The sequence below is a fragment of the Tetrao urogallus genome (assembly GCF_951394365.1).
Source record: "Tetrao urogallus genome assembly, chromosome: 5".
NCBI lineage: Eukaryota > Metazoa > Chordata > Aves > Galliformes > Phasianidae > Tetrao > Tetrao urogallus.
The window spans coordinates 20,074,188-20,098,111 of record NC_136818.1 but is presented as its reverse complement, the minus strand read 5'-3'; the positions used below and the strand labels follow the sequence as shown (position 1 = coordinate 20,098,111).

The window sequence follows — 23,924 nt, the reverse complement described above, 5'->3', positions numbered from 1 at the left end:
GCACAGTCCCCATCTGTTGAGATTACAAGGCTGGACAAATGCTGAGCTGAACTCACAGCTGAGCTTTGGTCAGGAGGATGGACTGGAGCCCTGCAAGGTCCCTTCCCACCTGATTTATTCTGTGTATTGATAAACTTACAGTGAAATCATATTGCCTTTAGAAATACATAATATAATAAATAATATAAATAATTCATCCAATCCTGTCGAACTCAATAGGTAAATCTATTGAGTGACAATGTACCAGATGAGCTTTATTGATTAATCCTTGGACAGGGCCACCAAACTGCTGCTCTGAGGCTGAGACACTCCCTGTGGCTGCGCACTGACTGTGAATGCAGCAGGAGGGCAGTGTTTGGCGTGGCTGTGCTTGGCCACAGTGCAGCTCCCAGATGGACAGCGAGTGCTCAGGTGAACAGCCTGCTTCTGTTAGCTGTCCTTTGGTTCCTATGCCAGCTGTGCCTGCGAGTGGGTACTTTGCCTTCTGGCATTTGCACCATGATTTACGTATGAGCCAATTGTTTCCCCTTGTCGTTGTTCTACTCGGCTGACCTAGGCGAGCTGTTTGGAGGACATCCCTTGTGGGTTATCTCAGCGGCTGCTCGTGTGGTTTCAGCGCTGCGCAGTGACTGCGGTGATCCCAATATAGCCCTGTTAAGATTCGGAGTATCACTGGTATGGGAACTATTTAAGGTGGTAGCGCTCTCTAAGAGCAGGCCACCTACACCGGGTGTGTCGGCAGCAGCTCATCACAGCCGGTGCGTGATAGAACAGACGCCTTTCCGAGTCGTATGAGACCCGTGGGCGCCTCGCGCAGGGCGGTCTGCTTACATTCAGCGCTGGCGACGCTTATCTACTGTAGGTTGGCACATCAGCACTGCCGGAGCGCTTCTCCGAGCCTCACCGCGCGCCTCCAGAAAGTACAGGGGAGCGGTGCTATCTGCGCGCAGCCGAGCGCCGTGCCCCCACGACAGCTCCTATGGCTGCCGCGGGGCTGGGCGCGGCGGGAGGAGCGGCCATTTCACGGCGCGCCGCGTGTTGCCGCACCCCGCCCCTCGCGGCCGCCTCGGGCGGGTGGGGCGGTGCCGCCGCTCTCCGTCTCGTCGCGGGCGGGGCCGGCCCCGCTCCTCCCGCGGCCCCTCCTGCCCGCGCCCGGTCCCGGGGTTCCGAGCGGCTGTGTGCGGCCGTCCGCTGTGCCCCGCGCCATGCTGCCGCTCCTGCGCTTCTTCGCTCTGCCCGCCGCCTGCGACGGGAGCCGGGATGGCGACTCGCGGTACGCCAACCTCTTCAAGAAGCTGGACCTCAACGAGGATGGGAGGGTGGACATCGCCGAGCTCCAGACGGGCCTCCAAGCCATGGGCATCCCGCTGGGCAAGGAGGCGGAGGAGGTAGGAGCGCGGCGCGGCCCTTCTCGAGGCGGTCCCTCCCGCAGCCCGCGCCTCGTTCCGAGGGTCGCTGAGAGGCGGCGCTGCCCACGGGGGCTGCCCGGAGCCGGGGCTGCCCGAGACGCAGCCGTGTGCCGCCGGCTTCGGGCCTGCTCCGGGAGCTGTGCTGTACGGTTGTAAGTGTGGTAACTCGAGTGCAAACGCTATTCAGAGCGTAGCAGCCGGTGGTTCTGTTGCCAGACGGGCTTGGCCTAGCTTAGTCATCGCTCATCACTTCTGCACTTCCTTGGCCCGTATTGCGTGGTGTGCGATGGTGTCCCAGCGCGGGGAAGGATGTAGCTCACGGCTGTGGTGTCAGTCGCTGTTTGCACGATCTAGGTCAGAGTAAGTGTGTGGCCAGTGGGTAGGTAAGATTCCGTTTCAGTCGTGTGGCAGCTGGCAGCAGTGTCAGAACAAGCGGGTGAGCCCAGCTCTCCATCGGCACGCGGTGGCAGCTGGTGTCACAGCTCCTGCGTGTAAAAGCGCTTGAGTATAGCGGTAACCTTGTGACCGCTGAACAGATACAGCTCTCACTTTGTTCTGCAGGTTCTACAATGACTGTGATGGCTTAAAACCAAAAGAGGGGAGTTCTAGGTTAGGTGTTAGGAAAAAAAATCTTTATTCTGAGGCAGTGAGGCCCTGGCACAGGCTGTCCAGAGAAGCTGTGGATGCCCCATTCATGGAGTTCCTCAAGTCCAGCTTGGGTGGGGCCCTGGGCAGCTGGAGCTGTCAGGTGCCAGCTAACCCATGGCAGGGGGTTGGAGCCCAATTATCTTTTAGGTCCCTCCCAACCCAGTCAGTACTATCATTCTGTGACTGCGATGTTTTTCTATTCCCTTTTATGAATGGTTTCTGCCTAAGTCAGTAAAACTTGAGTAATCAAGTGCTGAAGTGCTCTTACGCTGCCAAATCTGATCTGCACCTGGATGAGAAACTTCTGTTTTCTAGTTGTTTTCGATGATGCCTCAGGATCAGAATGTAAAATCATTTAATGCCCAATTCTGAGGGTGGAAGTATTTGTGTGATAAAGCAAGTCTGCATTATAGGAGCAGCTTCTAGGTTTCACTTTTATCTCTTTATAAGGTATTGTTTACTGAAGCTGTTGAAGTTGTCTTCAGTGGGCTCCGTTAATTTTAGCAGTTGTAACACTTTTTCTTGTGCCGATCTTTCATTAGGAAACAGAACTGGTACATGGACATGAAAATTATTTTGGAAAGCAGGTAACTTGTATCTGCGGTCATGTGAGATGTATGGCTTGGACTCATGCTGATGGTGGTGCGCACTGATGCTTAAGCAGTGTTGTCTGGCTTCATACATCTTTCAGCAGACATAACTTCCAAACGACATGGAGGAATTTGGACTTCAGTTGTACTTCTGCAAGTCAGATGTAGGTGTGGTGGGCTAAACAGGGACAGCAGAGGTCTGTGCTTGAGTTGTTACTTTAATGGTGCTGTTCTTTATTTCAATATCAAGAGCAGTCAGACAGAGTCCCAGTACTGTGCCATAGTTAGCCATTGTGTAGATTCTGGTAGAGGATGAGAGAGGTGAACTTAAATTTTGACAAGAGTGCTCAGAGATAAGTTGGGTAAGCCATTCAATTTCAGTGACCTTGTGCTAATTCTGGCACACTCCTTATTCCTTCCAGAGGTTTTGGTCTGCTTTCCTCCCTCTTGATATATGTAACTCTCTGCCTTAGATGCTTGAAGGAGAAGTATCCTGCAGGTCTTGTGTGAGTTGAATGGTGCTACTGTGAGAGTATAAATGAGTCATAAGCATACTTCCACTTGAATATTGCTTGTGGTCAAAATCATCTTCGTAATGAAATAAGCGTACCTGGATTTTCGGCCCTTGGTTGATTAAGGAAGGACAGTTGGGTCTGCTTACCCATGAGAACTGGTCGCAAGCTCCAGTCACACATTATGTACACGTTGTTGAAAACCTGTTGTACCAGTTAGACTGTAACAATCTAGGGTTTTTAGTTAAAGAGAACAATAAAGGGATAGGTGTCCTGTTTTCTGACAGTTAATGAGGATGGTCTTCCAACATAGTTTACTGAGAGTCCTGAGACATAAGTGACATGTTTCTAAAGTTTTGAGCAACTCATAAGTGAAGTTCCAAGTGATTTTTATGTTCCGCATGATGTTTTCCATGCAAAGCGCAGACGTAAGTGTCTGTCCAAGCCTTGATTGATGCAGGACAAACTGGTAGTGAAACCTATGAAATCAATTGAGATAAGCTACACCCTCATGGCTGTAATGGGGAGTAGGAACGGGCTGTTCTAGTTTCCTGAGAAACACAGTGTAAACAGAGTCAGCCGTGAGTCACATCAGGCTTTTGAGGTGGGTCAACCAATTACTAGAGTGCACTAGAACATTTATATGCTCACCATTTCAATGGTGCACATAGTTTTTACTTGAAAAGACTTCCTATAGTAGGAGAGCCTCAGTGAGACTTGCTGTTGCTTTCTTTCCTGTCTTTATGCAACTAATCTGCTTCCTGTGCTCTTACTTGAGGCACTACTTGAAGCTGCATTCTCCCACTTAGTCCCTATCTCAGGCTCTAGATTGGTGTTTAATTCAATAAACTTTTTACTACTTGGTAAAAAGGCATTTTATTAATGAAGTTACATATATAGTCTTCACCTTTGTGTTTGGGGAGGCAGAAATACTCTTATAATTGCTGTTAACTAATGAGTAAGGAAATGAAATGGAGCGATATTATAAATGTGGCCAAGGGTTCTGCCCTGCCCAATAGCATGGCGATGTGGGTATGAGCAGACCTTTGGATATCCTATAGAAGAGCAGACTGCACTTTCTTGTGGCTGAGCCAGGGTGTCAGGCCTTGCACTCACTTGATAAAGTGCAAGTCTGGGTTAGATCTCCAAAAACCTCCTGTTTGTAGTGAAACATGTCTCCGTGGGAGTGTTGGTCACTGTACTTATGGCGAACACTGCTCCCTCCTGGCTAACTTTTGGTAAACAACAGATGGCTTACTTGTTTCCCTGCAAAGTCTATTGGCTCATCCCAAGTCATCGCTTTCATGCTATAAATTAGTGATTATGCTTTATTACTGCTTTTCTCTTTGCACTGAAACAATGTGTATTCCTCTCTAGGAGTTTGTGTGGTTTCTGAAGTTACAGAGCTGCTATCCATTCGAGCAATAGACATGTGCGCTCCTTTGAATTAAGCTTTCATCTGTTTTCTTGACAGTTTTATTGATGTTTAATGTATGATGGGACACTCTTTAGATGAAGTAACACAGTAGATATCAGATTGATGTGTTGCGAGTAGGTAACTTGTTCCTCTTTAAGGAAGAATCATTCTTTTTCTCCATAGAAAGGCATCCTAGCCCAAAGTGACAGAAGCTCCTGCCTTTGCGGTCTGTTTGACCTGCCTCCTGTCAGTGTGTGACAGAAAAGTAAACCACTGAAAAATCCGAAATGTCTGCTTCTTAGAGGCTGCCAGGATGACTCCTTTTTTATTTTGTAGTATATTACTTGCTAGGAAAGGATAACTTTGTAAAGCTTTGCAAAAGATTCCTAACATTGTATGTCAGCGCCTACAAAGAAGGAATCCAGTGTGGTGAAAACATCAGATGGATCTCCACAACTACTTTAGCAGCTATTGTACAGTTAATTTGGGTTAGGAGAGTTGTCTGATAGCAATACTAAATATCAGATCGCAAATGATCTCATCCCGTGTCTTCAGAATGCAGTGAGTCTCTTAGATACGAGCACCATACATGGTGTGCATGGTTATACTATTTTTGTTCACCCTTTCCTTCTGTTGCAATCAATCCTTACAGTAAACCTGCAGGAGGCAAGCTCCATGTTTTAAGCTTCAGTTTCTGCTAGAAACAGCCAACCATTCACAGTCAGGATCTATTTATGTGTTGAGTCCTGGAGCTAGACATAGGAAGATAGTATTGGAATGAATAACTGCATTCTGGAGACAGTACGATCTTATTTGGTCTGTCTGTCAGGTTGAAATGTAAGTCTAGTTATGCCCAGCTATGTGAAGGCCCTTTTAGTTGAAGAAGCAGTGTGATGAGATACCTCCATGTATTGGAAATGGGGACCAAAGACACTGAATTCTCAGCAGTCAGAACATGGTCTGCTTGGAGTAATCAGTTGTGTTTATGGAACTTGTAATTTTGCTCTTACCTGCGATGAACCAGTAAGAAGACTGTGGCTCGCCCTTCCCTACTGCAGAGTGAGGTGCTGAGGGCAAAGAGCAGGAAGGAGAAACTGTAGCTGATGGAAGGATCTGTTACTGCAAACAGTGCGTGTCTGCTGTACCAGGATGGGGGGCTTTGTTTATGGCGGTGTCTGACAGTGTCACCTGCTGGGTACTGTTTAAATGCCATCATAGCCTTTGGGAAAGAAGTGAACAAATAAGAATGGGATGTGAAAATATAGTGGGATTTCTAGGGAGGTAATGCAAATGATTGCTTTGCTCAAAGCAGGATACTGGGAGGTATTTTTGAACTTCGACAGCGGTCTTATTTGTTAGTGTTATTGGGACTCATTGACTGGAGCAATGTGTGGGTGCATCTTGGGGCCCTTTGGCTTCATTCTGTGTTTATCCCTCAAATGCTCTGTCACAAGAGTGGTTTTAATAAACTTTTCTACTGTGTTTCACATTATCATTTTGTGTTATGGATTTGTGTAGTCTTGGCAGATACAGGTAGGAAAAAAAAAAAACAGAAAAAAAATACCAGTTCTTGGTATGAGAGGATGTGTGTTCAGAGAAGACCAAGGCTGCCTGTGATCAAGTTGCGGCTGGATCCCAGTAGATTTCAGTCTAAAACATTTATAATTGCAAAATGCAGAGTTATGTGAATGACTGACGCTAATTATTTTTGAGGCAAAGATGGAAAGAACAGAATAGAGGGAGGAGAAGGGAATGAAGGGAATGACAGGATTGCTGCCGAGAAGTATCCTTGAGATAAGCATCTGAAGGATACTGAAAGAAAACATGTATCTTCTGTGTCCAAAAGACACCCTGTTCTTACCTTGGTGTTGGTTTGTTTTCTGTGCAGTATCTGTGACTGTGCCCTTTGGAGCTCTATCCGTAGATTACAGAACAATGAATTGCTAATTGCAGCAATTCTGAGTCTTTAAATGCTGTTTATTTTTACTTGTAATTAGCAGAATAGGAAGCCAGAAATGCCCAGTAATTTCTTGATGGATTTCTTCCTGTTAATTTTTTTGGAAGTTGTATTAATGAGCTGTAATAACAGGCTAATACAGGCAATTGTTTGTTCTGAGTAGCCCCACTTCATGCACAGTTCAGTTTTGTAACCAGAAGAATGTGGTGGCTTATACGTAATGCAAAAACAGTTACACCAAGTAACATAGGAAAACTCAAGTGTAGATTTAAAAGAAAAGTCTACATGAAAGAACTATGATTGCTTGTTTTGCATTTTCTTTCTTTTCTATAGCAGTGAGTGTGTTCAAGTTCATGACTGGCACAGAGTGATCTGATAATTCATTGGGACACTTTTGAAGTCAGGATTTTTTAGGGTCTGTAACTTTGCTGACGTTTTCAACAGACCCGCTGGCTTAGGTTCCCACATCCAGGAACCCTTCTGGAGAAAAAATGTTTTATGTAAGAAAGTTCTTCACTATTTGTCTAGTTTTGGTCTCTCGAATTGCTGTAGCCTTGCTGTGCAGGACTTGGAAAGCAGAGTGTAACGAACTACAAAGCAGAAGAACAGAAGTGAGAGAATTGTTATAAAAAGTAAAAATGGAAGGAATGTCATGGCCAAACAGGGTCAGCACAGGAGTGTTGTAGTCTGTATGTGTGGAGACCCGCAGTGCAAGAATGAAAGATGATCCGAATAGATCTTTAAGTATTTGTAGCTCTGTAAATTCTTAGCAGTTCTTTCTGGTCACTGCTCCACTGTATAGCAGATTATCTTTATGTTTCTTGGTGGACATTTTTAGATGAGAAAAGAAATGTCAGCGCTTAAGAAAAGAAACTCCTGTGACTCAGGGCTGGGTCTACCGAAGGGTGACGTGGTTCCCTGGTAGCAACAGTACGTGGCAGGTGTTAGTGCTGGGCACGCTTAGCACTGGTTCCCAGGGCTTGCACACAGCAGCTGGCACCTAAGTTGGTCCTGCTCCATTGTTGTAAACACGCCTATGTTAAAAATGCATCCAGTTTTCCACCGGAGAAGTAGTTGAAGCAGGAAGTGATGTGGTGACAAGTGGTTATAACTATGTGAAATGTCTTATCTGGCAGTATATGAAATGAGGAGCAGCAGTCTGATCGCTTGCTGGACATCAGTGAGGTAACTGAACACTGCTTGCCCAGGGAGACTGTGGCATCTCCCTCCTTGGAGGAGCTCACAACTCAAGCAGACGTGGTCCAGCATGACCTGATCTAGTTGGGCTGAGTTTTTGCATGTGTCGTGAGTGAGCAGTTTGCATGTGGGGGCTGGCACTGCACTCGCTGCAGCACCTGCTGGCTTCCTGGGGCTGTGCCCAGGGAACGCGCAGCTCCCACCGGCCCATTTCTGTCCTCTGTGTGGAAGGCACTTCTCAGAGTGCTCTGTTTGTCCCCCAGGCTTGGGGTTTCAGTCTCAAACTTCAACACTTACATAAAGAGTACATTTTTACAGGCTTTAAGAAGCTTTTATTTATATTAACTTTTCAGATCTTTGGGGGAGGAAAGGGGGAACAGTGCGTGCGCCTGCTGAGGTACAGCGTGCATTTTTGTTCCCTGCTGTTTCTATTCTGCTCAAACAGGCTTGAAATTTGTAAAAGAACAGCAGGACCAGGATAGGTGGAGGCTCATGCACGTGGCTTCCTAGCTGCTGCAGCTTGAAGTGTGCCTGCGGGGCAGATGGAGAGAAAGGTGCCCCCTTCACACACGCTAATTGCCGGCTCTGTGAACCTCTGAGGAATTTCCGCTTTCTTTGGCTCACGTCATCCTGAGCAGTGGCGGATTTGTAATTGGAATGTTGCGTATGTTTTATTGTGCCTCTGAGCCAGAACAACACTTTCCTTGTTTCCTATTTGTGTAGCTCAGGTAGGGAGCAGTACCAGCTGGCCGTGATGAGAGTTTACATAACTGACCCCTACTGAGTTGGTTGGGAGGACCATGTGATACAGGATGCTGTGTGTGCTGGGTGAAGGGTTGGGATGGCGTTGTCTTCAGTGCAGGGGCTCCTTCTGCCAAGAGTCATTTTTAATGGACTTCTTTTGATGGATTTGTCTATTAGAAGGTGGTTGTCAGGAATGCATCCATAAACTTAAGTAAATATGATGTGTTTGTTTTTGTAGGATGTGGGCATTACATGTAACTGAATTGATGAGTAGATTATTGTTGATGAGTTATTGATAGAATCAACAGCTAAGCTGGAATATATTAAGGACAGAACCACAGAAATGTTTCTCAGCTGAGATCAAACACCTTTATTGGAGTATGTGATATCTTGCATAGATTTCCCTGTGCATAGTGTGCTGCATTATCAGAGCTAAATAATTTGCCCCATATATTTCACTGTTGAGTACCACATAATCCTTAGCCTTTTAATTGAGAACCCTATCAGTACTATACATTTTGGGTGGGTTTTCTTTGTTTTTTTTTTTGTTTTTTTTTTTTTTTTTTTTTTTTTTTGAGATTAAACATTAAACTTTTTAGTGTGTGGATAAGGAAAGATGAAGGGGACATTACGGATGTCTGAACACTTTTGAAAACAATAAACAGACCAGAATTCTCAGCTTCATTTATGTTTGGTGTCTGTAGGCTAATCTTGTTAGACTTTGCCCTTTTGAGGATTTATACTAATTATGGTGTGTCATGGTGGAAGTTTTAAAAAAAAAAAAAAAAAAAAAAAAAAAAAAAAAAAAAAGTAAAATAAAACAGACTTTGTTGGTTACAACGACCAAGCAAATGCTGCTGATTTACTTAGCAGTTGTGCAAGACAGTCTTGCAAAATAGAAGGTGTTTGGAAGAATTTTTGGCGTATGCTGTAAATATACCTTCATGTGCTCAGTAACTCATGCTTTCAGATTGCTCTTGTACTGTGCATTGTCCTCTTGGGATTACCCACACCGAGCAACAACACAGGAACTAGTGCCCAAATGGAGAAACGGGACATAACTTCCCCTCAAATCTTTTGTTTTAGAGCAGAAGCGTTGGGATGAACTTCCTTCCCCTGTTCTTTGCATCCTGTTGGATGAGCCAGTGGCACTGTGGGCATGTGAAGAGGGTGGGCAGTGCCCACTGGAGCACTGCTGCTGGGCCTTCTGTCCTGATCCCGCTGCTGTCTACTGCTCTGTTTAAGGAGCAGTTTGTACTGTGGCTTCAGATCCAAGCTAATATGTCCTGCAGAGCTTGCTAGCCTGGGCATTGCTCGCCTCTGTGCTTTGCCCTTGCAGACATGCCTCAGCTGTTACACCCTGAGAGGTTGCTTTAATTTCCCATTTATTGTGAAGTGTATTTTCACACATAAAGATGATACACTGTTTTGGTGCTTTGAATGAAAAGTATAAGCCCTAGGCAGTCATGCCATTGCTTTTGTATTTCAGGCGTGTTTTGTGCTGTGCTGGCAATTGTATAATGTGTTCAACTCATAGTTAATTTTATATGCAGGCTGTCTGATCAGCAGGGCAGTTATGAGCAAACACATGCAAGAGTGGAAGATAACTGTTGTTGTGGTGTGTGTCATGAGGAATTCTTTGTCAGTAGTTAAATAGTTAATTGCTAGTGTAATTCAGAATAGACCACTAGATTCAAGAGGATAGCTGAGACTGTGGAATTGTACTGGAATGTTGTAGACTTCAAGTAGAGCTAGAAAATTGCAGGCTTAGAATTGTTTTCTGCCATGATTTTGTCATGTCTCCCAGGCTGTCCTCCACAGATGGTTTGATCCCTGGAAGTGTAACTTGTGTTTGAATAAGCAAGTTTTGGGAATAAAAGCTAATGCCATCTTTGAGTATAGTTTGTTTTTTTTTCTTGTCATTATGAAGCTACTAAGAATTTGTTAAATTCTGGGGACAAAACCGAGCTCTGAAGTGTGTCTTAGCTCTGTGTTTTCCTGACTTGACTCTCAGTGTGGCCAATACTGTACATGTTAAACCTCAGCTGTGTTATGCTGTTGTTACCTTGTGAGTTGCTATATTTCATAAAGTCAAATGTTACATTTTCTCCCAACAGAAAATCTTTAAAGCTGGCGACACTAACCAGGATGGGCAGTTAGATTTTGAAGAATTTATGCAGTATCTTAAAGATCATGAGAAGAAAATGAAACTGGCGTTTAAGAGCCTGGACAAAAACAATGATGGTAGGCTGCTATTTGATGTGTTCAAATGTTTGAAGGAACTACATTTCCAAAGTTATCTTGACTTAAATTTTGTTTAGATTGGAGACAAAAAATTATGTGTGGGAATCCTTGATTTCTTTGGCTTAACAGGAATGCAGTTAGTGTTTTCTGTAGGGTGAAATAAGTCTCTTTTTTTCCCTTTTATTTTTTTTACTTTCCAGATTTGTTCATCTGGGTATCTTTGCTTTGTAGAGAGTAAGGCTATAAGGAAGTTACTGTCTATCAATTACAGATAAAATAACTATTAACTTACTGTGTGTATCTTATTTGGGTGTAGAATTTTAGTGTTCTTACCTTTGCTCTGTCCTTAGATAATAAAAATGCATTGCCTCTGTTGAAATTCTTAAATAATCTTTTGCTGTTGTGTAGATGTTATAGAATATTAGAAACATTGAATGGTTTGAGTTGGAAGGGACCTCAAGATCATCAAGGTCCCATCCCTCTGCCATAGGCAAAGTTGCCAACTGCTAGATCATGTACTGGATCAGGTTGCCCAGGGCTCCATCCCAGCTGGCCTTAAAAACTTCCAGAGGCACCCAAAACCTCTGTGGGCAGCCTGTTCCAGCGCCTCTCCGCTCTCTCAGGAGAAAAACTTCCCCCTGACATCTAAAGGAGGGGAGGTTTGGATTAGTTTAAAACCATTCCTTTTGTCCTATTACCTGTATAAAAAGTTGATTTCCCTTCTATTTATAATCTCCCTTTAAATAGGAAGGCCACAGGGAGATCTCCCCACAGCCTTTTCTTCTCCAGGCTGAACAAGCCCAGGTCCTTCAGTCTGTCTTCATGAGGTGCTCCAGCCCTGATGGCCCCAGCTTTTCAAGTATGATGGAGAGCAGACTGGCAACCACATTAGTCAGTTCCTTTAGGGCTCTGTCATGTATGTTGTCTGACTCCACAGACTTGAGCACATTCAGTCTCTCGAGGCAGTCTCAGACTAATGTATTAAGCCCAGTGGACTCCGTATTGTATATATCATTATCTTTCTTTTTATGTTTCAAGGAAAAATTGAGCCATCAGAAGTTGTCCAGTCCCTCAAGATACTGGGTATAAACATTTCAGAAAAACAGGCAGAAAAGATCCTGCAAAGGTCAGGAATTAATATTCTGAGCTTCTTTATGTTCTTCATATTTCTTATAATTCAGAGAATGCAGCAATTGAATGGATTTGTAACTTGGAAATGGTGTTGGTAACTTCAGTAGTGCATATATAGGAATTCTCGCTTTCCATCTGTTCTTGGGTTATGCCATATAACCCAGGAACATATAACCCTGTTCTAGCATATAACCCTGTTTTAGCATACGATTTTGGGAGGGGAATGTTTATACCTCATTTCTATACAAATATTGTTAGAAACAAAGGTTGTTTCTATTGTATCTGTATCTTATATATATATCTATATATTGTATCTATATCTGTATCTAATTTACAATAGAGAATGCTAGATACACTTGAATAAGAAATGTATGGTATTGAAATACCGTGGCAGATTTACCCTTGAAGTCTCTATATATTGTCTGTAGAATGGATCACTGTGATGGCCAATATTTCAAACAAAGTCTGTTTTCTTAGCTGGTTTTTGTTCTGTTTGTGTTTTGTTTTTTAGTATTGATGCTGACGGAACAATGTCAGTAGATTGGAATGAGTGGAGAGATCATTTTATGTTTAACCCTGCTACGGACATAGAGGAAATAATCCGATACTGGAAACATTCCACTGTAAGTTCAACTTCAATTTAGTGCATCTTTTAAGTTTGTTTCTGCTAGGGCAACTTATAGTATTGAGCATAACAACTTCAGTTATATTTTGTGCATTTGAAAGATTCTTCAGTTACCTTTTAATTGCCAGTAATTCTTAGAAGGAAATCTTTCTCTTGGAGATACTCCATAGAAGGTAGTAATAACATTAAGCATTCTCTTCAACATTACATTACATTCTTATGTTCAGTGCTCTTGATGTGTTGAAACATACATGGAAACATTTTAACTCCTGTGTTGAAGTCAGTTCAGTAATTGCATTTCTCTAGTAATATTATCATTACCATAAAATCACAGCTGTCTTTGTCTACTTTGTATACGTTCTTGCCTTGTTCGGTGTTATGGAATTTCCTTTAAGAATGATGGGATATACAGCAACAAGCAGACAGTTTTTTAGGTTAGCATTGAATGGAGCTCTTACCATCTTAGTGGCTGACTTTAAACAAAGAATAATAAGGTAAATAAGCCAGTAACAATCCACTTTACTTTGTTTTTCTGGTACAGGGAAGGGTAATCTGTATAGTTATGGAATAATCTGTAAAGTTAGGTGAAGATGAATTTCTTTGAGCGTATTGAGACCAATCATGCTTTAAGGGACTGGTCAGCACTTCCATAATAAAAAACAGTCTGAGATGTGAAACATTTGAGCAGCTCACACTGCGCAGACTAAATTCAGTTGTGCTTGCCAGAAAGAAACTAGGTTCCTGTTTGCTGAAGAAAAGTGCTTGGAGTGCTGCTTTGTGATCAGATAGGCTTGGTCCCAGCTTGTGCTTTGTATCACTTTTAAATATAAGAGCTATTTTTTAATTATTAATTTCATTATTTATTATTTATCTATTTTTGTTATTATGGAATGTCCTTAATTATTCCTAAGGAAAGAGTATAGATGTCTCTTGTAATGTTCTGGTTTGGGCTCAGTTATGACCCAGTTATCTCAGCAAGCAAAATCCAGCTATGCAGTAACACAGCTGGTGCTTCAGATAAGAGCAGATGTGAGATGTCACGTGACTGGCTGACAGCTCTTGAAACTGTTTGCTTTTTTTAATTGTATACTTTTATAATTATGTAATTTTAATTGCTGTCAGAATCTTCTGAGGAGATAGCTGCACTGGCAATTATTAAGATAGTTGTGGTCTTTGGTTATAAATCTCTCCTAAATTTAAGAAAAAAGAAGTTAAAGCTAGATTTAGTTATTAAAGTTGCATTTAGGGGTGAGTAGATATATTGTTTAAACTCCGGTAGATATGCATATAGTATCTGTAAAATCTATTGGTTTTATACTTTGAGAGTTCTGATGGATACTTTGCTGACTCCATTTGTTGTTGAGTAACTGATGACACCTTATTTGGAAATCATGGATGTCAGAAAAAACAAGATTTTCTCTTAAATCTGTTTCATGTTCAATACCCAGACTAGTTAAGTCTTACCCCAGTTGTGGGTAATCTACATAATAATTTATGTATAATCTGCATACTGCAATTTTTACCGTCTGAACGAGCAAGTCAGTTGTCAGCCTGCTTAACAGAGATCTCACTAGGGTGTATTGTCTGAACTCAACATCAGCAGCAATAAAAATGGGTTTGTGAGTTAACATACTTTCTGGTCAGTACTTGTTATCATTTATAGAAACATTCCTGATTCTTTGTAGGCTTTCTTTATGCCTAGTATTAGCTTTTCATTATCTCTGGTGCAATTGTTCTGTTTTTATCGTGCTTATAAATGACATGAAGAGCAAAGAATCCATTAAGTGACACGTTCAATTAACACAGACTTCAGTGATAAAGCTGTCCAAGGCATAATACTGGAATCTTCTTTGATCATATTGAATGTTAGCACAAAGATGCAACGGTTAAAGAAATGTCAAACTTGTATAGCTGAATAGAAGTCATTAATATGTATTTCAGAGTAACTGCTAATGAGAGGAAACTTCTTAGAACAGTCATTTTATAAGCCAATACACAACAGCTACTGGGAATTGAATATTCTGATATATCAACTATAAAATTATTAGTTTAAGATGTCAGTAGGAGGGAGAAAAAATCCCACGTATGTGTGAATGCATTAGCATGAGAGAGAAATCTCTTGTTAGTGTCCTTAAGAGATTACTAAGCTAATCCTAGAAGACTGTCTGGTGAAAGGTTAGCTTTGACAGTAAGCATTTGAGCCTTAGTGCTCTCTGAAAACGTTTACTGATCATGACAGGATGTCTTTGTTTGGGTCATACTCAAGACAGAAATTTGTCGTAATTTTTAATGATGATGGTGCAGTCTTTGAAATGGTGGGTATGTGGTATATTGCTCAATATCTGTTTAGAAGTAATTAAAAATACTGTTCATTGAATAGCAATAGCAATATGTAGCAAGTTGATTTTTTGAATGCAAACTAATTCACTTATGTTGAACTAGCATTTTATTTCTGCTCTTAGCTGGTAGGTAAATTTGGAATTAGCGCTGTTGGTAAAAACGAGGTAGTGGAGTAAGATGGTTATTTGCAGCCCTTTGCTTTGGATTCTAATAGGTGCTGGATATTGGAGATAGTTTGACTGTTCCAGATGAGTTCACAGAGGAAGAGAAAAAGAGTGGACAGTGGTGGAAGCAGCTCTTAGCAGGAGGAGTGGCTGGTGCTATCTCTCGAACAGGTACAGCACCTTTAGATCGTCTAAAAGTAATGATGCAGGTAGGTGCAGTGTCTAAGAACTTCTTCATTTCCATTTTATCATCTCAGTTTTAGAGACCTGTAACAAAAAGTTGATGGCCAAATAGAGTATTTAAATTCTGGAGATCTGGTTGTGTTTTAACACACTCTATATTTTGTGCCCATTAGTGTTTTCCACATTGATATCAGCAAAAATGTAAGCCAAATATTATACTACTTGTGCAATTAAAATAAAATTTTCAATGGTGAATTTTTTCTTTTTTTTTCTTTTTTTTTTTTTTTTTTTTGCTAGTTGATGTATTTATGCAGTGACTGGCTGCTTTAGGTGATGAGTTTTACAGGCTAATCAGAGCACTGTCCCTTACTCTGTTGGTTTTTTTGTTTTTGTTTTTTTCTTTTTAGGTTCATGGTTCAAAATCAAACAAAATGAATATTGCCAGTGGTTTTAAGCAAATGTTGAAAGAAGGTGGTGTTCGATCACTCTGGAGGGGAAATGGTGTAAATGTTGTCAAAATAGCTCCTGAGACAGCTATTAAGTTCTGGGCTTATGAACAGGTAGGATGCTAAATAGAAATGGAAGTAGTAGTGTATCATTCTTACTGTTTATTATGTACACTGTTGTGTTGTATAGGAGTTAGTGTTGTGGTTGGGGATTTTGTGATAGTAATGTAGAATAACTCAGGTTTTAACTAGCAGAAAACACAGGCTATTTAAAATCTTGTTTTCCTGATTTGGCCATTGACTTTTATAAGCAGTGTAGATTAAATCTGTCATAAATTTTAAGCTATCCTTCAGTTTTCGTAACTTCATAGGATACAATGTACTGAGTTAATCTCGTTTTTAGCTTCAAAGTGAGAACAACCGAAACTGTAGCATGTTACACTGACTGGGTTTGAATAGGATTCTTTTTAAGTCAAATATCACAGTGGTGCATGAGATGCCCTCACCCTGGATTTCAGAGTTATATTTACCTCAGAATCAGCTTTACACATCGTGTTAAGGCCTAATCCTCCTTTAGAAAATGAACTACAGTTCTGATGTAGTTAACTGATCATTGCTTTTTTTTTTTTTTTCTTCCCTTTTGCCTAAGCAAGACTATATTAATGTATTTCATGTTTTTGTACAACAATGAAATAAAATTAACAAAAATCAAATTTTGGGGAATTGCAAGACTGAGTGACAGATGTAAATTCTGTAGAGAAACTGTGAGCATTCTGTTCCTTCCTCTTGCCCACCCTTTTGGGAGCAGACATTGGCTGTGTCCCTGCATGATAGTGTTTGTCCTGAATGATACTGTATGTATCTCTGCTGGTGTCCATATGAGCTGAGCTTTTGTTCTCCATCTGGATATCTTGATCTGTGAGGGAGTCAGAGCCCTCTTTGTCTGGGCAGCACACTGTACGCTGTTTGTGGAGTACTGGACAGTAGTGTGAGTGACTGGTGCCTTTAATGTACAACATCTTTGCATGTTAGAATAGTTACCTCTTTTGTGAATCATTGATGATGGAGTAAGGGTAGTGCTAACTTTGTTGGGTTTGTAAATGCAACTATTAGTGTGTGGAAAAAATAAGTGAAGCTTGAAAAGGCATGTTCTATTGTACTCCTAACTCTAGTGGAACTCTTGCATCTTGTAAAAAGCATGTGATGTTTTATGTGCTTTATCTTCACAGTATAAGAAGATACTCACTAAAGATGATGGAAATTTAGGCACCATTGAAAGATTTGTATCGGGTTCTCTAGCCGGGGCAACAGCACAAACTTCTATTTATCCCATGGAGGTTAGTAGCAGAGAATTTGCTTCCATTAGAATCTGCCAAATGTCTGGTTGGGCATTTTTGCACTTGAAATTATTGTAGGAATACAATACGTACGTACACTCTTTTATCCTATGTCGTTATTTTTACTTTTAACTTCCTTTCAGGATTGCAGCACTAGATACTTTAGAATAGATGCTGTTCTAGTTGATAGCTGTCATTTTTCTGTTTGTATAGCTGTCCTTTTAAGGTATCTTTTGCTTATTAAAAGATGCTGGGAATCCAGGTGTTGGTATCACTTCTTTGTGTGTGCACACCAGAAATCTGGGTTATTGTATTGTATGATTGCATTTTGTGTGAATGTCCTTTTTGAAATATGCAATTAAATGTGTCATTGGAATCTAGTTTGGGAAAAGAAATCCCATAATGCATTAAGTACATATTCAGACTTGTTTCTGAATTGGGCCTATATCTTTCCCACTATATGCATAAGCAAGGAATGATCTTGTCTGGAACAGAGCTGATGAAGTTGTATTATGATAGGGAGGCAAGTCAGATGAGGAGCTGGATGTGGAGGAAGAATAAAACAGCTACTGCAGAGATTTGATGGATTAACTAGTCTTTTCTCTGTGGGACATATTTCTGTATATTTTGGTACTAAATTGTAAGCTAGTGTATAATGTTTGTGGTATTCTGCATTAGTGATAAAATCTGAAGAAGCTTACCCTTAGTCAGCCTTTAACAGTAGTAGTCATAACGAAGACTTGTACTTCCAAATTTAAAGCAGTTCCAGAAAATGGAATAAGCAGGTACATATTGTGTTTTCCTGTATTTAGAAACTACAGTAATAAATACTTATGTAACTAAGACTACTGATTCTTCCCTTCAGGTTTTAAAGACCAGGTTGGCTGTGGGTAAAACAGGGCAATATTCTGGGATGTTTGACTGTGCTAAGAAGATCTTGAAAAGAGAAGGTGCAAAGGCCTTCTACAAAGGCTATATTCCTAACATTTTGGGTATAATTCCTTATGCTGGGATTGACCTTGCTGTTTATGAGGTGAGTTCAGATGGCTGACTGTATGTTCATGGAACATCTACTAATCTTTGAACAGAGTAATTGGTTACTGTTACTCAGTCAGATTTATAATACATCTGTAATGTTACAGTTACCCTGGTAAATGGGAATTGTTACTGAACTCACCAGACTTGCAGTTCTGTCATTTTTTGCTGCCTTTGGAGGGATCCTGTACAGACTGGTCATTATGTGCAGTGGTTTCATCTAACACACAGGACTCTTTTCTTCCATTCTGTCAGACAAGAAGTGTGCTTGTAAGGTTAAAGTGTATTAGATTTTGCTAACAGAACACTCTTGTGTAACCAAATGACCCCATTGGCTGGGAACATAACCTTTATATTGCAAACCTGAGCCTTAAAAACTTGACTAGTGTTCATATTAAGTTACCTGTCCTGCAGCTATCTCATTTTTTGCTATTTTTGATTTGTAGTTGAATTATAGTAATTTGAACTCCTTACGTATTTTTGCATGTCAACAGAATTCTTTGTAGCCAACATGTTGTTCTTGTGATGAGTTTGAAACACTGCGCTGTTTCCTTTAAAGAACTGGCACCTTACGCTCATCAGCACCAATTAAAATGTTCTGTCTACCTTCACTTATTGAGTGTTGCTTCAGAATATGTCAAGTAACTAATATGCATGGGCTAATTTTATTTTAGTTTAGAAGTCTTGTTGTGATACAGTAGTAGTTAGAGTCAGCAGAATTGCTTCAGCAAGTGTTTTCCAAGCTGTATGGAAGTTCTGTCCTATGGTTTGCATCTCTAATTTTGCATGGAGTGGCATGCCTGGTTGTATGAGTTTCTGTTGTGCCTGATGACATGATGGGTCGTTCCTTCCCAGGTGTTAACTAGAGCATGGGCACTGCTGCCTGGTGTTGTGTCATGGTATTTAAGGAATCTTTTTCCTGGCACTAACTGCTGTAGTCCGCAGTCCTTTACCACATGCAGAGGTTTTTGTGTGTAGTCTTTACTCCAGTCATAGATTTGTGCTTTTAGTGAACTTTATGCTTTTCCAGGATGAAACCAGTAACAGATCTTAAGAGTAAACATTTATTTACTTTTTCAAATGTAGATATCTTGTCTTATTATTTAACCTTTTATCTTGACAGCTCTTAAAGACTACATGGCTAGAACACTATGCATCAAGCTCTGCTAACCCAGGGGTTTTTGTGTTACTGGGATGTGGTACTGTTTCCAGCACATGTGGGCAGTTAGCCAGTTACCCTCTTGCTCTTGTCAGGACACGCATGCAGGCTCAAGGTGAGTCCAATTGTTCTGAAAATGTGTGTGTGTTCTCATTGAAATGAGGTTATTTGTGTCAGCTGTAGCAGGGATGTGGGCATGAAGGATTTAAAAAAAAAAAAAAGAAAAAGCTTGAAGAATTAAGAGTTTATCTGATACGCAGGTAAGTAATGCATTTTAGTGGGATTTAGGCACATGGATCTCTCTGGAATATCTAGGGATTAAAGAGATTTGCTGCGAAGATGTAAATTTTAATTGTTGGCCCTGAAAATGATAAGCTAGCTACTCAGATGTTTAATACTTGCTGAAGAATTGTGATATTGCTGCAACTGTTCAATAACGTTGTCATCTTATTTTAGCGTCGGTGGAAGGAGCTCCACAGCTAAACATGGTCAGCCTCTTTCAAAAAATTGTTGCTACAGAAGGAATCCAAGGACTTTATAGGGGCATAGCCCCTAATTTTATGAAAGTTCTTCCAGCTGTCAGTATCAGTTACGTTGTGTATGAAAAAATGAAGCAGAATTTAGGAATAGCTTGAAGTAGAAAGGTGAGATATTTCTAATTTGATTGGAATTAACAGAACAAAAATGATTTCTTCAGTAATCTGTTCTTACAATTAGAGACTGTGGAGAGATGCTGCGACTTCTGTTTTTATTCTCCAGTGGGAGGAAACTTAATTTCTTGTACACCATTTGTAAACAGATACCTTTGTTGCACTTTAATGTCACTAAATTGAGGAAAAAAAAACCTATATATTTAAATCAACTGTATGCCTACATATTCATATAATCATGCATATTTTACTCTTTTGTCTTCTCTAACTGAACTTGTCTCACATGAAACCAAAGGTAGAAGAAGTTCATACTGCCTTGATACTGAATTGATGAAAGTGACTTTGTTTTGTCATGCTGCCTGTCCTCAAGCCATTCACAGAAAACATTTTGCACTTCTAGAAGTAAGCACTTAATATCATTATTTTTGAAGGCAATCTAAGTTCTGAACATTGTTACCTTAGATACAGGAAGGAATAGTGTAACACATTAAATGTAGCCCACCACCTTTATTTTCAAGTTAACCTGTTTTTTCTATAATGAATATGAGCCTGAAAAACTACTGTTCCACGGTATCTAGAATACCTCAATTGATTTATATTGTGTTTTTTGTAATGCAGTCAATGATTTTGGTATCTTGCTTCTTTGGACCTGCTTTCGCACTTGTAAATGCTAGCATGACAAGCTCTCGATTGCAGTTAGATGTCTTATAGAACCAGTATACAGAAACAGAAAAAGCGTACTGGATTACTGGATCCATTCCTACAAGTGTAAGTTACTGTTTAAAAATGAGGTGAAGGATCCAGTATTAAGCTAGCGATGAATTAGCTGTTGGCTGTGTTGGAAGAAACTGACTTGGACAAGAATTCAAGCTCATCATAGCTGCCTTGAAGAGCAAAAGGCTTCTTGTTCATAATTTCTTCCCTTAGCATCAAAGGGTTACAGTCCCCTTTGTGCTTTTAGCAAATAAGGGATTGTGTTATTATGTAAAGTTTTTAAAGGCTTGTCATGAAGGACAAATCCGCTTTCCCTCACAGTTTTGTGTGCTGTGTATGAAATTTGGGTCATGAAATACTCAAGCATTTTGTCTGTGTGACCAAATGGAACTGCAGCTCTCTAATGTCCATCAGGTTCATGTTAATAAAGCAAGTGAAGCGCACACACAGGGAACTTGTAAGTACTTGAGAAACAGTTCCTCATTTAAAGAAGAAAACGAAAGCAGCACTTCCTCCATGTAGAAAATAGGTATTTCCATGTATAAGCCGCTTCCTTTATTTCTTGGAGGGTTGTGGAGCTGGGGCTGGTGGTATGATTTGTCTTATTTCAGTGGCCTTCAGTCCCAGATATTGAGGTAAGAAAAACAATTACTGCTGAACTCCTTTGTTATGCTTTTTCTGCAGTCTATATGATGTCTTAATTCTATATTTACAGTAATCCCAAATCTACAGAGATAATTTTTATACTCAACTTGACCTTCAAAAAACACTTCTCTTTGACCACTTCCTGAAATTGGATTGCTGCAGGAAGAACTTAGATCCTATGCTAAGTTCCTGTAAGGCCTTTGAGGGTCTCTATGTGTACACATGAAGCCAAACACACACAGCTGCCCCATGTGTATGTGTGTGTATACACAAAATCAAACGCATCAACAAGTGCCCTTTGTTCCTTGTGTGGAAAACTGGGCCGTGTTCTTCAGTCAGCAGATCAGATGTATGTCTGTGATCAGTGCTTCCATGATTGTTTTTTATCTTCATAAACTGATACATTACTTCCTAAGATTTGTATTATAAAATGTTTTATCAGATTTTAGAAAATGACAGCTTTGGCTGTGTCTTTTGGCCTTCAATTTATGGAAAACTTGGACTTTGCACTTTTTAAAAAAACTGAGGAGTCATTCTATCCAAATCATCCGTGCGTATGAAGACTTTCCAATCTGAATGTTTCTTGGTTTTGCCAACATGTTTGTATCTTGTGGGATTTTTGAGATTGGTGATGTTGCCTGGTCATGTTGTCTGACTGTGACCAATGAGCCACTGTGTGTGTGATTTCAGAAAAGTCTGTCTTCCAGACTTGGTCCTTACTTTTGTGTGCAAGTGCCATTATGAACATTGAAAATTATGTTGGCGATGCTTTCAAGCATTGAAAAGATGGAGTCATCTTCAAATTTCATTTTTCATTATGTGCCTCTGTGATGACTGTTCGTTTGTATATTCTTTGTCTCTTAAGAAATGAATGTTTATCTTTTTAGCTATGTAAAACTACGAGTTTCTAATAAATGTTTGTTTCTTTATCTGGTTCAAGCGTGCTGATCTTTTTTGTGGCCAGTAGACAGGTGATATTTCTTTATTGCATTATAGGTGTACAACTTGCTGTAAAAGAGAAATTAACAATTTATGTAATGGTGTTTTTAAGACTAGCCTATACTTCATTTTTGTTTCATATTTGGAAATGTTGTTTAAGATGTTTTATAGTTGATTATCATTCTGTCAAAAAAAAAAAAAAAAAAAAAAAAAACAACAAACCCCTCTCATTCCATAGTGAAAGATCAAATAACGATCAGTATTTTTTGCTCGTTCATTGGGCAGTGTAACAGCATGATTGCACCTGCATGACTGAATTCTTAATCATCAGGGAAATACATTTGCTTGTGTTCTTGATGTTTATCTTTTGATGTTAATCTTCCAAGTGAAAGGATCAGTATAAAACCTTTTCAAGGCAATTGTCTTAATTAACTCCATGTATGTAGCATGTTTACCCTCCTAGAAGCATGCTTGGTAGATAGCCTTGATAGCCCCCTGAGTTTCTCACACTGATATTTCCAACAGTTAAAGAAAACTGTAAACAAAGCCTTTGGGAGGCTTGTTTTGTCTCTGACTTCTTTTAAAATATATATATAAAAATTAGAAGTTGCATTTCAAATAGTGAAAGTGGTACATGCTCTGTAAACTATTTCTAAATTTAAAACAAAAAGCAAAGACATTTGGTTCTACTTGAGACAAGAATGCTTTTAACAGAGTGGAAATTGTCTGCAAATGCTGGGCTGTCCTTGATATGTCTCATAATAGTCAAGCACTGATCTCAGTGCCTGAGTTGCATGGTCCTTTCCACCCTCACAGGAAAGAAAATCAGTCTCACTGTAACATGGATATTAACAATGTTACTCCCAAATTAATCTACTGAGAAACTGAGTTCTATGGTCTTGATTGGATGCCTCTTTGATGTGTGGGAGCTGTTTCATGGGTAGTGTATTTATTTCAGATGCTTCATACCTGCAATGCATATATTTCTCAGTGCACAGCTTGTAACCATTATTTCTAACTGCTTGCAACTGCAGGCATCTTATGCTGAAAGAGCACTGAGGCAAGAAGAATACAGTCAGCTATGGATTTCCTACCAGTGTAGGACAGCATGCTGCTTGCCTTTGGGAAATATTTTGATCATCATCCTGAAGTTTGTTGTATGTTGGTCAGGGAAAACAGAATGCTAAGCAGCTGTCAAAGCCGTTTCATCCAACTTGCTCTTTTAGCTTTCAGTATGTTCCACTGCCATGTTACCATAACCACTAGTGAAATGAAGCAGTTAGGAGGCGCGTTCTGCATTCTTAGATGAGTGGTGACAGATCTGCAGGTTGCTTTCTCCCTTGTCTTAAAATGTTTAGTCTGAAGCATTCTAAGTAGTACCATTCTTGTTATGCCTCTGTGTTTCAAGACAGAGGAATGCAGAGATGGTCCCTGTATATCGTATATAAAAAAACCTGCTTATAGTTTGGTACTACTTCTTCAGTTGAAGAACCAAGCATGAAGAGGGTGTAAATCAGGCAGAGTCACTGTTACATTAATAAGTTCATAGACAAAGAAAAGCCTTCCTTATTTTTGCTTTGAGGTGTATGTCAGGCATCAGTGCTGCTCAGTAAGATGAAAACTGCCAAGCACTGTAGAAGTGGCATGGAATTTAGGACTGCCACTTTTTTCCCCTGCAGTTAACGATTGGGGTGGACACAATGTATCTGCTCCAGAAGCTGTAGCAGTGGCATCCTTCACAGTTGCGCCAAGCCAGGCCCTCGCTGCCTTGCCTGCCTGGTAGTGGAAATGCTGAGAATGCTGAATGCTGAACCCAGCTGGGTTTTCTGCAAAAGAAT

The 23,924-nt window shown here is 40.6% G+C and overlaps 1 protein-coding gene across 1 annotated transcript; it reads left to right on the top strand.

Moving 5' to 3' along the window:
- Positions 1 to 1,205: 1,205 nt before the first annotated feature.
- Positions 1,206 to 19,773, top strand: SLC25A24 (solute carrier family 25 member 24; the record flags this gene model as incomplete). The annotated part of the gene is made up of 10 exons (XM_079536550.1): positions 1,206 to 1,388; positions 10,592 to 10,718; positions 11,757 to 11,844; positions 12,361 to 12,472; positions 15,029 to 15,187; positions 15,569 to 15,721; positions 16,837 to 16,944; positions 17,810 to 17,977; positions 19,103 to 19,253; positions 19,595 to 19,773. The coding sequence occupies 10 exons, from the start codon at positions 1,206 to 1,208 to the stop codon at positions 19,771 to 19,773; spliced, it is 1,428 nt and encodes a 475-aa protein (XP_079392676.1).
- Between the last annotated feature and the right edge of the window lie 4,151 nt (positions 19,774 to 23,924).